Raw genomic sequence first — 16,603 nt, 5'->3', positions numbered from 1 at the left:
TATTACTTACACTCGATCCTAAGACTATCTTGTAATAAATACTACATTTATGACCATCTTACGAATATTATATTAAATATTAAGTCATTTATTATTTAATTTTCGTACTCCATTGTGATGTTTGGCCGCCATTGGCGACGTCTGCGGAAACGATTGGCGGGATTCGCCGTTGAGGGTTATTTTTTTTTTATATGATATGATGAGAAGAGCATGTGTGGCGGAGGCAGGAGGATGGTTATGCTTTTGCTTTGACTTTTAAATAGATAATTTTAAGAAAAGTCCGAGTGCTCCGTTATATTTGAGATGTGTTTTCTTTAAGAATGCGCTAGTCTTATTATATCTATTATTAAAATTCCTTTTTAGCAGCCATCAGTTCTTGTGAATCAAAATCATAAAAATAATTACTCATTTTCGGCGGGTGAGATACCTGTTTCGTTAGTTTCGGCTATCAAAACCGATGGACATAATAGCGGATTTCCGACAAGGTAGCCTATGGAAGTTGTTATAAGGGAAATTGCAAATTGATCAATGTGAATATTTTATTAGTCTAATGGTAAAATTAATAAATTTGAGAAAAAAAATGCAAATATTATGAACTTGTACGAGTTATTATTTATGATAACATTGATTTATCAAAATCAGTATTAAATAAATTAAATAATAAGGAATTATTTATTCATATTTTATTTGAAGATTTGTTTATGCTTATACCCAATTACACAACAATGTCTTAATTTTGTATATAATAAGTTCTAAAATTATATTTGTTTAAATTATATAATTTCTGTCTAATCTAAAATAATAATTGAATGCCTTTATTTATTAGAATTACAATTATTAGCATTAACAAATAATTTTTTAATAAAGAAATTTTTTCAAGAATTTGATTAATTTAGTCATTTTTTTCTGTGATATATATATATATTATAGTTAAAAACGCATATATTTTACAAAAATTAATAAAATTAATCATTAAAACATGGAAATGTACAATGATAGAGCCACAAAATATATAAATTTTCCATTAGATAAGTACATAACACCCATGAGGATGTATAAGATGTGGAATGAGTAGAATGTAATTAAAAATTTATAATATTGCAGAAATATATTTACACAGATTCATTTGGCTAAAATGAAAAAGAGGTGTCCTTTCATTAGACGTCTTTAAAAAAGCAACCAAATAAATTAAACTGTGCCACAAAAACTCTTTTTACTAAATATATTGTTCTGAAATGCATTGCTATAAAGAGCTACTTCTACTGTGTCAAAGCGTTTGCGGTAAACCGAATAAAAATCTTCGCCTCATTAACTCAGGAGTTGAAGATGGAATTCTAAGGCACATCATCAACACCAATTCTTCCAATAGAAGAAATACGAAGATCGGAATGGAGATAACTCGATCATTAACCTTTTTTCAGAGAAGCGTTAACCCACTCGGTTACGCCTCATCCCCGCTCTTATGTTAACCTGTGGCGAATTGGAGTGGGCGAGGAGAGAACCTGGGACCTTGTGGCTCGCAATCCAGTAACATGACCACAATACAAAAACAATTGCTCGGGTAGCGTAGTTGTTAACTGGCTTATAAGCTATTTACTACAGACTCTCCCTCCAGTGAGTCGGAGGGGAGACGAACGCTATGGCTGTTGAGTGATGTATTTATTAGCTGTTGATTCTAATGCGCCTGTACCCATTTGAGCAGCGCCAAGCGTTATGGCGAGCGAGCGTGTGTGTGTGTGAGTAATTGCTGTTTCTGGTCCAGTGAATCTGGCGACTTTGGTTGTGGGTAGATGGTGTCACAACAGCTGTACGAAGGTTAAAGGCTCATCATCCGAGGTCACCAATGTGGCGAATTGCGATGCGCGAGGATAGAGCCTGGGACCTTGTGGTTCGCAGTCCAGTAACATGACCACGATACAAAGGCAATTGCTCGGGTAGCGAAGTTGTTAACTGGCTTATAAGCTATTCACTACAAACCCCTGTGGGATAAGAAATACATGAACTAAATCAGAATTTCCTCCGACACATGTAGGCATTCGGAGTAAATTGAATGAACGTCATCGGAACAGTGAATCTTGCGAAATAAGGTTGAAACTTAATGCCGTCATACATATTTTATTCCCTCCTAAACACAGCTTTAATATACTACTTACCCGAGAGATAGAACCAAATATCGCACTGGAAATATTTCTCCCCCATACCAGGGGGTTTCCTGAATAGTATTTCGGAATAATTTATACCAAGAAAGGTATTAAGTTTATATGCATACTGGATATTTACACAAAACCAAGTTCAGACTTATTCTTTCCTGACTTGTTTGATAAACATACAGGCATAAAACATACTTACATAAAAAATTAATGTTTATGATGAATAACTTAGATTCAATTATACTTTGTTTGATGTCACAAATATGCAAGTCATAGTTCACGTAGAATGCATTTATATATAAATGCAAATTTCCCGTGCAAAATTATAAAAAAACCATTTACCGTCTTAATGTCGAAATGGAGAATCGTCTTGAAGTAAGTCGGCATCATGGTGAGGAACATGAGGAATGCATAATTGTGTCCGAAGTGACTGATAATTACAGCCCACATTGGGAACGAGAGAAATATGTCTTTCCAAGGAATGGGAACATCCTGAAAAAATAAAGTTTCTTCTTAACATAAAATTTGAAAAGAACTTCAATCCAACGTGTGAGTTACCCATTAAGTTTGTTCAATTAAGCTAATAGAAAATCAGGCACAAAGTGCTTGAACATCGAAATGAATAAACTTGTAACTAAATCACATTTGAACATCAAAATAAACTTGTATCTAGATTATTTGAACATCAAAATAAATTTATTTGTAACTTTTTATTTGATTTTAGGGGTGTAAATTCGTAAATATTCGGGTAAAGCAAGAAAATCTAGAAAATATAAAATATTCTATAGAAGATGTTTTATATGTTTTGCACGTTTTTAACTTACATATTTCCAAAATCATATTTCGGCTCACCAAGCCAAATTACGATTTTTAGTAAAAAATAAAATAACCCAAGCAGCAAAAGATCGTTGGCCAACCATTGGCCAAGCATCGCCCCACGGAACGAGCGAGATTGAGGCGAGATCGGAGGCGATCTCGCCCCAACATTGGTCATGTCCCCCGGCGGTTCGCCGCGCGATGGTCGCCCCGATTTGTTTTCGACGAATTTGCCGATACTTTGGCGACTTGTTTATTATCACGGGCGACGTTATACCAAGCATTTCGCGACCTGTTTTATCAATGGGCGACCCAATACCAATCATTTCCCGATGTGTTTTAACAATCGGCGACCCAATACCAATCATTTCCCGATGTGTTTTAACAATTGGCGACCCAATACCAATCATTTCCCCTTGTGTTTTAGCAATGGGCGACCCAATACCAATCATTTCCCGATGTGTTTTAACAATCGGCGACCCAATACCAATCATTTCCCCATGTGTTTTAACAATCGGCGACCCAATACCAATCATTTCCCCATGTGTTTTAGCAATGGGCGATCCACTACCAATCATTTCCCCATGTATTTTAGCAATGGGCAACCAAATGCCAATCAATAGGCAATTTATTTCTGAACACTTGCTGGTGTCAAATTGAAATATTAGTTTAATGGTTATTCAATTTTCTCAAACTTTAGAAACTAGTGTCATAATATTTAAAACTATCATACTTTCAAAATTTTGTCAAAAGCCTGAAAATACGAGATATTTTGAATAGTTTACTTTTCTTTTTTACCTATTAATAATAGTGTTTGTTATTTATTTTGATAAATTTAAAATTCCATAAAATACTTGTTTTCGATAAAAATTCATGGAAAATGTCATTCTAACAATTCTTCCAACTTTTTTTTAACTATTATTATAGCATAGATTTTACCACAATTTTACCCTATAAAATGTTTAAATGACATTTTTTTACTGTTCTTTAAAAAAAATAAACAAATGTTAAAATTATCTGAAATAATTTTAAATTTGATCCCCTGAACATCTATCTACATATAAGATTTATTTCCTTCATTGATATTTCCTATTTATTTTCATTGTTTAATGCATGGGAAGAAATGTTAACATAATCATAGTTTCAATTACATAATTAATCAGTATGATTTTAACTGATATTAGAAATTTAAAAGTAGATGTATTATATATATTGCCTATATCATTTGTTTTTAAAAGCTATTTTATAAAAATTCGAAACAGAAAAATATATAATTCCTATTAAAATATATATATATATATATATATATATATATATATATATATATATATATATATATATATATATATATATATATATATATATATATATATATATTACTATACACACTTTTATATTGCTTAATGTGAGCAATAAACAAATAATTCCTAAAGAATAATGAATAAAACACAAATTCCTATTTTAACATCCTAAAATTTAATGCATTGGTTAAAAATAGTTTCAAACACTAAATTATATAATTCCTATTATATGTTTCTTCAATAGAAAATATTTTACAAGCACAAATTAATAAGTTACTTCAAATTTCTAATATTTTCATAATTTATGTTTAGTGAGGTTTAGATTCGTAGCAAAATAACAAAATTTGATCAATGTTAAACCCCGAATATTTCACAAATATGTTTCATAAAAATTCCATATACAAAAATGTAACGCTTCTTTCAATTTTACTGATTCTATTTACTATTGATTTTACAAAATTACTTCATGAAGAAATTTTATACCTCATTATAAATTTTAGTGTTAGTTAATGTCCAATAGATAACATTTTACAAGCACAAAATAATAATTTACTTCAAATTTCTAATATTTTTTTGATTATCTATGATTAGTTTGGTTTTATGGCACAAGAATTAAATTTGATCTTTGATTAACACTGAATATTTCTCAAAAATTCCATACACAAAAATGCAGCACTTCTTTCAATTCTACAAAATTCCTTATATTTACTATTAACATGTAAAGTTTCTTCAAGTTGTAGAAATTTTACACATTATAAATGTTAGTGTCGGTTGATGTCCAACATACAACATTTTACAAGCACAAATTAATAATTTACTTCAAATTTCTAATATTTTCTTGATCTATATTTAGTTGTTTGGTTTTGTAGCACAAGAATCAAATTTAATTAATGATTAACACTGAATATTTCACAAAAATTCCATACCCAAACAGGGAACACTTCTTCCCATTATAGGAAATTTTATTTACTATTAATTTACAGAGTTACTTCATATTGCATTAATTTTAAACCTCATTATAAATGTTAGTGTTAGCTAATATTCAATAAACAACAATTTACAAGCACAAACTTACTTCTTATTTAATAACTTACTTCAAATTTCTAATATTTTCATAATTTATGTTTAGTGAGGTTTAGATTTGTGGCAAAATAACCAAATTTGATCTATGATTAACTCTGAATATTTGAAAAATATGTTTCAAAAAAATTCCATGCACAAAAATACAACACTTCTTTCACTTATACGAAATCTTATTTATTATTAACTTACAAAGTTACTTTATGGTGTAGAAATTTTATACCTCATTACAAATGTTAGTGTTAGCTAATGTCCAATTGATAACATTTTACAAGCACAAATTAACAATTTACTTCAAATTTCTAATTTTTTTTTAAATCTATGATTAGTTTAGTTTTGTTTCATGGCACAAGAACCAAATTTGATCTATGATTAACTCTGAATATTTCGCAAAAACTCCATACCTAAAAATGTAAACACTACTTTCAATTATACAAAATTTCTTTAGACAAATATTTTTTTAATTATTATTTTCCCCTCTTTATTTTTAGGAGAAAAGAAAAACAACTATGCAAAACAATTTATTTACAAAGACCTTCATTAAATAATATTTTAGAAATACAAAGTAAAATAATAATTTACTTGAAATTTTTTACTGAATTTTCTGTAATGACTTATACACCCAAGCAAAATCCTGAAACTATGACTTATAATTTAGAAGAATAAATAATATTGACACAAAGTAATTTATAAAAAATTTATTTAAACTTTATTTATTATGTAATACTTGAAGAGTTTGAAATTTCTAAAAATCCACACACATTTATATAAATATTATATATATGTATAACTGAATCTTCAGCTACATATAAAAAATTATACATTTATTTATACATTTCATTTTTCCTTTTTGCTGAACCTAGAAAACAATTATAATAGTAATTGAGATTTTGCTTCATTTAAAAGTACAAATAAAACATTTGTTGACAATTGGAGATGAGTAATTAACAAGCAAAAGTCTTATAGAACTTCATAAGCATAATATTTTTGTTCTGATACTGGACTGTGTAAGCAAACTTTATAATAATGTTTAGGATAATAAAGAAAAAAAAACTCAAACTAATGGGAGTAAAATTTATGTTACTGTTTTATGAAATGCGAAATACTTTGAAACTATTCATATAAGAGAACTCAAAAGTGCCTGCATAATCTCAAGTTTTAAAGATTTTTTTTTTGAAGTTTAAAATAAATACATTCTGCTAAACTTTTTTTTAGCCTCATATCAAAATAAAAATAATTACACAAATGTTATTTCAATACCAAAATATAAAAATGTTATTTAATACTTTATTAAACTTCTTTCATAGAAAAATTGTAAATGAAAAGGAAAATTAACTAAGCTAAATAGAATTAAAATCACTTGAATTGTCAGTCTGAAAAAATAATGAGGTTGCCATTAAAAAAATTTATTCAAATTATATAGAAAAATAAAATTTGTACAAAACAAAATTTATGCCTTTCTAATTAAGGCAAATAAGTTTTCAGATAAAAAAATCAGAAATTAAAATTTACCTACTTGTCATTCAAGCCTATCACATTGCAACATTTTGAAGTTTTACTACATTTTTCACGAAAAGACATTACATATTTTGGCACTTAAACACATACATCTGATAAATCCTTGATTGCTTCCACTGCTCTGAGTAATTGCAACTGACCAGAGAGAAATTTTCTGATTTGGAATATCTTCAATTCTAAACAAGTTCTTAGGATATAAAGTGAATTGGGACATATAATTGTTTTAAATTTCCTTCTGATGTTCCAAGTAGGTAGAAACCATACTCCGTCACATTAATTATAACTTCCAATATTTTGCTCTTTCTTTAAGTCAGGAATAGAAACTTGCACAGTAGTTTCCAAAAAAATATTGAGAATTTTTTTTTTGTTTATATTTATAGATCAATTTTAAAATTTATTTTATCTTTAATTGCATTTTCAGTTTTGAAACAAAGGTTGCACAAAATTTTTATTTCATTGAATGAGAGATGTATTTCATACTTTGCCAGGTTGTCATTTGGCATTCTATAGAATGCTTAGAAAATGTATGAAATACAAATTGTTTCATACATTACTGGCTTGTTTTAGGCATTATATACAATGCTTGGGCATTCTATAGAATACTGGATTTCATATTTTGCTGGTAATACATATAAAGAATTATACATATACTTTTCTTCAAGTTCACTCTTCTTTTTGCAGATTTGATGAACCTAAAAAACATATTCCTTAATTAGAATAATGATTGAGCTTTCACTTCTTTTAAAAGTACAAATAAAATATTTGTTGACAATTGGAGATATGTAATTAAGGAGTAAAATAGATATATAGAACTTCATAAGCTTGATAATGTTTTCAATCTGATAAAACTATATAGGCAAATATTATAATAATGTTTAGAACAATAGAGAAAAATAATATAAACTAATGGGTGTAAAATTTATGTTACTATTTTATGAAAGGTGAAATAATTATAAACTATTCACATAAGAGTATTCAAATATAACTACATAATTGCAAGTTTTAAAGATTTTTTTTTTTTTGAAATTTACAATAAATATATTCTGCTAATCTATTTTTTTAGCTTTATGTCGAAATAAAAATAATAACACAAATGTTATTGCAAAACCAAAACATAAGAACGTAATTTAATATTTTTTAAAAACTTTTTTCATTAAAAATTGTTGTTAACAAAAGGAGAGGCATTGTAAATGAAATGGAAAAATATCTGCAATAATTTAAGAACAGACACACACACAAAAAAAAGATACGAAATAAAATCCCTTGAAAAGAATACAAACAAGAAAAGAAATGATAATCGTAGTTTACGCCTAACGCTAATAATATCACGTGCAACTCCATGTTAAGCAACGAGTTCGAACGGCTTCAACAAAAATAATCTTTTTTATTCACTATTTAGAATAAATAATATATTATTTACAAATATATAATAATAAAAACTTTACACTTACCAAGTTTCTTGAAATGACAGTATGCGTTGCTGGTTGAATTTCAAAATCCAATACACGCCAGGTGATTCATGGGAAATTTCTAAAATATGTTCGCATAGCGCCACCTAGGAAAAGCAACTTTCCAGACATCGAGGCGACTATGGGCCGATTGCTTTGAGCCGGTCTTTTTCACTAAGTCGCCGTAGGAGTTCGCCCCGATGAAAAAGCGATCTTCAGAGGCGACAGAAAAAAATATGGTCAAAATCCGATGTCGCGCCAATGCAAAGGTGACATTGGCAAAATACGGGCGGCGTATATCAGATGGCTGCGATGCTTGGCCAATCGTTTAGCGACTTCTCTTGCTGCTTGGGAAACATTTAAAAATATGTTGGAAATACTTTTTGCTTATAATTATTAATTTCATCCAGATTAATTAATTAACCCCGATAATACAGATTGTTGAACAATATTGTACAATACTAAGAAAAAACATATTATTTTACAGCAATATTACTCAATATTGTGAAAGAATATATTCTTCAACAATATTGTACTATATTACGAAATAATATTATTCTTCAACAATATTGTACAATATTGCATTGCTTAATACAGTACAATTGCTTATACAATGCTGTATGCGAATCTGCGTATGGATTAAATATTTATTGTCTAATCTAATTTATTTGAAAACTATTATTTTAATTAACTATCATTTAATCATTACTCATTTAATTATTGAAATAAATCAATTTCATCAAAATTCACTCCTTGTACATGCATAACCAAATCTTTTTGCCATCTAGAAATATATAGGTAGAATATGAGTACAAATGATGACCTTTCTTGATAATTAAAAACAGATTATTTCGTCAAAACCAAGCGAGGGGAGCTAATGGAATTTAATATACATATTCAATTTATCTATATTTTTAAATTTAATTATTTTCTCTGACTACCCGAATTCAAACTTCACTTCAGAGTTACACAGGACTCTGGTTTTCCCATACTTCTAAGAGTCTAACTTCTGAAATTTAATCTCGCGAAAGTGAAGCTGTGATATTACGTGAGAATCATGTGGCTAAATAAATATCTACTCCGCTGAACTTCGTTAAAATTCAAATTTGAAATTGTATAAACTTTAAATACTCGCACATACTCCTTATATTTTCTATTTCACTGCGGTGAATATGTCGATGGAGTTACTAATACTAATCATGTTTTGACAAAGAGTGTTTAAAGGTTTTGTAGGATTGAATACTAAGTTTATTAAAAGAAAGAGAGGAATTATGCTGTAATTTAATTGAATATTTTTGTTCGTTTAAAAAAATTATATAGTGTATTTTCAGCAAATAAATAAGAAAAGAAAAGTTTTTGAATATCAACTTAATTCTTTTTCTCCATTATAGGCAGATAAAGATGCTGTGGAAACGCATTCAGTGATTATATAAGTTCAAATATTTAAATTCTAGATTTTTAAAATGAATTAATTTAAATTCTAGAGATTTAAAGTGATTTAAATGAACAAATATTTGTTTTAGGAGCTTTATTTTCATTTGATATTTTAGCTCGACATTATATAATTAAATATACAGAAAAAATGCCCTGGAGAAGCATGAGAAAGTCAAAAGTCAAACTGCTTTTTAAATTTGTATTCAAGTGATTCAAAATAATTAATTTTAAAAAGTGGTAAAATTCAATATATAACATTATTTTGGATGAAGCAGAGTGCAGGTTTGAAGACATAGACGAGATCTTGTATTTTTAGTTTCGTTTTATTCTCTCTTTAATATCCATGTCGGGAAAGCAATTTATTTACAAGCAGACGCAGCGCGGCACAAGAGCAGAAGTAAGAAAGAAGCGCGAAACAAATGATCACTAGTTTTATATAACATAGGATTTCCGGCCACGTGCCGATGGAATACATATAATGACCTCTGACTAGCTCAACGAAAATATCACTTTCATTTGATGCATAGTACTGATGACGCATTATTTTTACAAAGGGATTAATAAAACCGAAAGTGGAATTGGATCACGAAATAAAAGAATATTTTTAGAATGAAGAAACTATGGGCTAAATTAAGATAAAATCTTTAAATTAATTGAATTGAAATTATAATTCAAATATTATTACATATATATACCAGATAATCTTTTAACTACAAAGTTTTTTTAGTTAATATTCATCATCTTTATATTATTATCTTTCCGGGACTTTATATTAGGCTATTATTATTACATTTGTTCTTATAAATGATTCTTCAAAAATTAAATAAAATATGAAATTATTACATGTTCAAGTATACATATAATTATTATTAACATTATACTTAAAAGCATGAGAATTAAAAGAAATCCATATTAAAACTTTCAATTTACAAAAAGTGTTGACATAGGACAGAAAAAAAAATAATTCTGGTTTTGTTCCAAAGAAAAACATTTCTTATTCGCAAAAGAAAAAAAAAACAAAGAAACAAACAGACTTTACGAACTGTTACAAGGTCATTAAATGGTCCAGTTTCAACTAAAAATAAAATGATTGAATATATAATCAAATAATATATTCAATGTCCCTCTCTTAAAAAATACTGAAAATAGTACTCGATGCACTAAATCTAATGATAGATGGAAAAAAAAGGTAAAAATCGATTGATCAAGAAAATATTATCAGAATACGAACAATAAAAAGATTCTAATTGCCATAAAAGTAAAGCGGATATTTAAAAAAAATGTGTTCTAAACAATCCAAGAAACTTTCCAGTAAGAGCTTATTTCTAGTTGCTGACATTGCATATAACAGAAAACTAAAAAAATTAGGAGAGATTGAGATTACAAAATTATAAAAATTAATTCCCCTCAAATATAGAAATAATATTTTATTGCCACCATTTATTAAAAAAACTTATGTCGATTGATTAACAAATACATCAAACAGTAAATATGGTTTCACCGAAACAAACAAGGTAATCATATATCCTCATTTATTGTCAATCTATTGGAGAAAAAATGAATTAAAGAACTGGTTTTAGTCGGATATAATTTACTCAGACCTCTGAAAAATCAACAAAAATATTTATTACGCATTGGCATTATGGCAATCGAATTATTGAAAAAAAAAAAGAACACCTATTGATCTGGATCTAATAATAGTCTACGTAAACAATGAAAGTGGAGTTAAAAATATATCTTCAATAATTTGAAAAAAAATTACCCTCATGGAAATTACTTTTCGAACGATTATCTTTATAATAAAGAAAAAATTGCAGAGGGGGATGAGCATAGATGCTGGCGCTCTACGGACAGCAACGCTCAACTTAGAAATACCACAATTTGAATAAATATACTTTGGAGGATAGGAATATGCGCTTTTGCAATTTGTACCTCTACAAACGGATAAAGAGAATTTTTTAGGAATTTTTATTAGAATCGCAATTAATTCAAAATTAAGCCAAATCTTGATATTCTTTTTTTTTTTTTGCATTAACTCCCAAAAATATTCCACAAAATGTATGTCTATACCATTTTAATGCTCTAAATATTATTGTTGTAATAATAAATTTAATTACTGTTTTCTCTGAATCTGAATATTTCCAAAAGCATTTCCTTGCATAATTTCTCATAGATTTCATTGCTCCGATGAAGATTAAGCTGTCTTCATTGTTTCATCAAATATTTATCATATGGTCCTTGTACCATAATTGAAAACTAAGGAAAAAAGATTTTGTTTATAATCACTTTGCATGAATAATAAGAAAGTGAAGTTCCAATGACTCGAAAGACAATGTGCAATTAGAAAATTGATTCCCCATATAATTATGTTTTTAATGGCTCTATGATTTCTTGGGTAATCGCAATAAAGGTTTTTTTCAAAGGGTTATTAATGGCATTATGATCTCACGGGTAAATTATTTTAACCCGCCTTGAAATGTGCCAACATTAGAATGTTTAAGTGCACAATATACAAAATAGATATAAGGCTTTTAAAGTTAATCATAATTTGATCCTTAACTATACATCGAGGGAAAAAAATTCCTAATGAAATTATGCATAAAAGATTTAATAGTAATTAGACAATGCTAATATTCCTGGTTAACCATCTGGTAATTCAGAAAATCGTTAAAATATTCTTTGTATTCTTCTTGTAAGTGGAAATGCCTTAATTATTCATATTAATAAGTGAAACAAGACATATTGCTTCAACCAAGCTTAAACTGATGAATGGCTTAAAACTTTAGACTAAAATATGAAAATAATTGTTAGTGAATCAACTATATAACCAACTTGATTTGGCAAACCTCTAACACACAAAATAACGCTACGTAATGCAGATAGGAAAATTTATTTGTATTCTAAATCATAAATAGGAATGAAGCGTTTCATTAATGTAACTATATATTACAATTAGTGTTGTTGCAATGTTTATTAATGGGAAATAAATTGTGGAAAACTAACCTTTTTTGATTTCTCACTTTTATTTTGTTGAATGTATAATAGCTCTGTTTTAGAAATCCTGGGATGGCATTCTGGCGTTTCAAAAGCCAAAATACACCACAAAAGAAACCAAACACAGCCAATTGTTCCTGGAAAATTCAAAGAAAATCATACTTTCGCTATAATATGTTTACATGATAACAAAAAATTTAAAATAAAAACATGATTTTCGAATTGATAATTAATATTTTCGCTACCAAACTATTATATACTGTTACGGATACTTCAATTTCACTTCTAAGTCAGGGGTCATAAATTCGCTTGTAGTAGGTGTACGGTGTGAAACCAATCAGCAGGCCTTAGTAACAAACGACGGCGACTTTTATTAAACACGAAGACACTTATACAAAGACGACAAATATATACAACAGAAACGAACACAGGAAACACGAAAAAGCACAGTACAACAAACGGTAGTCCACAAATAGGAATCGGTAGCAATAGCAACCACAATACACCAAAGCAGCCAAACGGAATTTAGCAGGAGGAGGGAATCTACGTAGCTTCACCCTATTGTCTCTCCAAACGCCTGCAATTCTCCAGTGTCTCCTCACTTTGACTGTATCCAACTGCCGACTCACTACTACACTTCTGGCTACTCCACACACAACTCGATGCTGCTTCCACAATAAACGCCAAGATTCAGCAATCACTTGAGCTCCACACAATGCCGGTACTTCGCCGGACTATTCCGCTGTTGCTTCGTTATCCTCTCGATGACTCGTTTCACGACTCCGACTACTAATTGACTGCAACTTGAGACTGCCGGCCTTTTATAGTTCCTGGACAGAGGGTCGAGAAGATTCTGGATCAATCAGGCGTATCTCGGTTTCTATTGGATGAATAGGTAAAATTCTCAGTTTCCTGTAATGTCGCGAAAATTTCCAAATGGTCGCCAAGTTCTGGGATGACTGACTCGGCACCCGAGCACCATCCAATACAGCTGATCGTAAAGCGGTCTTTCCAATGATCGAACCAACCGTGTTGGGGAGGAACATTACAGAATTGTAACAATACTTTTTGTACAGTGGTCTTTTTTTTTTCTTTCTTAAAATAGTATTTGCTTCAAAAAAAGTCTAATTTTCATACATAGGTCTCTGACCTACAAACAAACAAACAAATCACTTTATTATATATGATAAGCAAGAATATTGGAAGTTATTTCTTACCGAATAGATAAAACGTGGACGGCCATCCACCAAATAAGTCACTGCTGCTCAAATATCCAGATATAGGCGATCCGATGATATTTCCAATTGGAATTCCCAAGGCAATTATTGAAGATATACGGCTTCTTTCGAATTTCGGGGACCAATTGCTGATGGCATGAATTAAAGCCGGAAATGTAAGTCCCTTCAAAAAATTAAATATTATGTACAGAAATCAAATTCTAATTTTATAGAATATATTTTAATTAATGGATGATAATACTTTCAAAATTATTTTTATTCGAGATTTCTTTTTAAGTTGTAAAGTTCTCATGGTTGTTTATCAGAAATTTACTAAACAATATATTCAATTTTTTTATTTACAATTACAATCCCTAGTTATATCTTGATTGCCCGCCAAACCAAATTTTGAAATATTCTTTTGTCTTTCATATAATAAATACGAAAGGAAATATATATTATACAAAGTACTAATTTCATAGACAAGAGAATTTCCATATAACATTTTTCTTTTAGCTGCAGAAGTATTCAAAATCAATAAATATTGAACTTGAATAAATATCGACAAGTTAAGATGCATTTGATTATGATGTTAAATAATAATATATTGAAGGAATTTCAGAAAAATTTGTATTTTGTCTTTGATAAATAGGCTTATAATTAAAATTTTCTAAGAAAAGTTCCTAATAATATAAAAGTACAATTTAAAATGAGCAAAATCAGTAATAAAATTTCACTTGCAAACAATAAAAATTATAACATATTCACATTACAATTTATGTCATACACATGGCAGTTATTTGTAAACGCCTACAATTTTATTTCTTATTCTAATTTTATTTAATCCTTTTTGAAATAACATTGTCGAATTGCTTATAAGAATTTTTCTTACCTGTAAAGAACTGAATATCAATAATTGACTTTTAAAATTTCTTTTTATATATGAATAAAACTTTTGCCAGAAACTAGTTTTCATATAACACAAATTAAATGATTCAAAGTAATGATTTAAAGCATTAATCCTCTCCTTCCTAAGGTCATCCGAGTTTAAGTACCTCAGAATTCAAGAACTTTCTCTTTTAAAGATAAGAAATATTCTCTACCCCTTCAAAACCCACAATGACATTATCCAGCTGTGACATATAAAGAGGAAATCCGATTAACTTATGGCTATTAAACATATGTATGCATATACATTCTCTGAAAGTTCTTATAAAACCACTCTGTCCCTCATTCTCATCTGAGCCATCTTCTCTAACGAATAAAGCATGAGCTACAAGTATTTAATCAATAAAATCAAAGGGAAGATAATAAAATTTTGCAATGATATCAAGTCGTCTGGGGCGTCCGCCATAGTTTCTTTGAGAGGCGTTTGGAGCCTTTGAATACCGATAGAGTTGAAACAAAATAAATTTATAATTCAATAAAATTAAGGGTGGAAATAAGTGTTGATATATAAAAGCATAGAATCATTCTCAGTAGAACAGTAGTTGGAATTGCTACAACATGTGAAAAGTTAGAGATTTATGGGATTTAGATACAGAACAAAAAATGAGATTACAATAAAGATTAAGGTGGTTGCGAAGACTGCAGAACTAATCAGTGTTTCACAAGATTCAGCCTTGTCATGTATGAAAATAGATGTAAACAAATGAAACGTGCAACCAATGACAAGATGTTAACAGCCCATTGGTGACAGAAGGAAGTATATTTCTTTTGCTTCTTCAATCAGAATGATACTGAAGCTGAAATCACTTATGAATTAAATAATGGTAAGGCTTGGAATAGGCCACATTAAGCTGTACGTCGTTCATTTTTATATATGGAATTACAGAGTTGGCGCCCTATTTTGTGACTAAACTTCTTTTAATAAACTATGCTTTGTTTTCCATGGAACTGTAAAGTCGGCGCCTTATTTTTTGATTATATTTCTTGGAATAAAAAATATAATTTTAAATATGTTTACTAATAAAACATCTGTTTACTATGGGATCGCGAAACGAACGCCTCATTTTGTAGCTATACTTCTTGCAATAAAATGTACATCATATATTGCCGTCCATAGAAGTGTGAAGCCCTGCCTCATTCGCATGTCGGAACCTACAGTCATACCTACTGGATAATTTAAATGAGTCGAAAGAGCAAAAAAATCCTGTTACACAGGACACGCTCATATCTGTGTGTAACGTTTACAGAAGTAAACTTCCTTATTTAACTACACCGTCAGAAGGAAGCAAGTTCATGATAGGATTATTGAAATATGGGCGCTTTTTTTTTTCTTTCTTTCTTTTTTTTTTTTTTTTTTTTTTTTGCTTTATTGGCATTGTGAAAGCAACTTCAATTTCCACATACTATGATGATTATTATATTAATATTAAATGGCAATTATTATAATATTAAAGCAACTTAAAATTAATATTAAAGCAACTTCAATTTCCACATACTATGATGATTATTATATTAATATTAAATGAACGATTATGTCTTTATTTCTATTATTATGAGATACAATGTCACTTTGCACTTTGATACAAAAGAGTTATCAAGCCATTTCAATAAATATAAGAGAAAAATAACAATTAAGCCTCTCCCAAAATCCTACAAATCTTAATGAACTCCACGCACCGAACAACTTTATTAAAGAA

General features: G+C 29.0%; 1 protein-coding gene and 1 long non-coding RNA gene across 5 annotated transcripts in view; both read right to left on the bottom strand.

Annotated features, from left to right (window-relative positions):
* LOC129972782 (sialin-like) overlaps positions 1-16,603 on the bottom strand; it is a 72,717-nt gene that overhangs the window by 13,715 nt on the left and 42,399 nt on the right. For all 4 annotated transcript variants that reach the window (XM_056087044.1, XM_056087043.1, XM_056087041.1 and 1 more), the window contains exons 5-7: positions 13,959-14,142; positions 12,751-12,878; positions 2,493-2,642 (exon numbers count right to left, since the gene is read on the bottom strand). In XM_056087044.1, the coding sequence (XP_055943019.1) occupies positions 2,493-2,642; positions 12,751-12,878; positions 13,959-14,142 (462 nt within the window). The remainder of the gene's footprint in view (positions 1-2,492; positions 2,643-12,750; positions 12,879-13,958; positions 14,143-16,603) is intronic.
* Positions 6,733-8,389, bottom strand: LOC129972783 (uncharacterized). The gene is made up of 2 exons (XR_008784893.1): positions 8,317-8,389; positions 6,733-7,557 (listed from the first exon to the last, which is right to left on the bottom strand). It is a non-coding gene; the product is annotated as an uncharacterized LOC129972783 (long non-coding RNA).

This window comes from Argiope bruennichi, chromosome 6 (assembly GCF_947563725.1).
Source record: "Argiope bruennichi chromosome 6, qqArgBrue1.1, whole genome shotgun sequence".
Taxonomy (NCBI): Eukaryota; Metazoa; Arthropoda; class Arachnida; order Araneae; family Araneidae; genus Argiope; species Argiope bruennichi.
The sequence above is the reverse complement of the archived record's forward strand: the minus strand, read 5'-3'. Positions and strand labels throughout refer to the sequence as shown.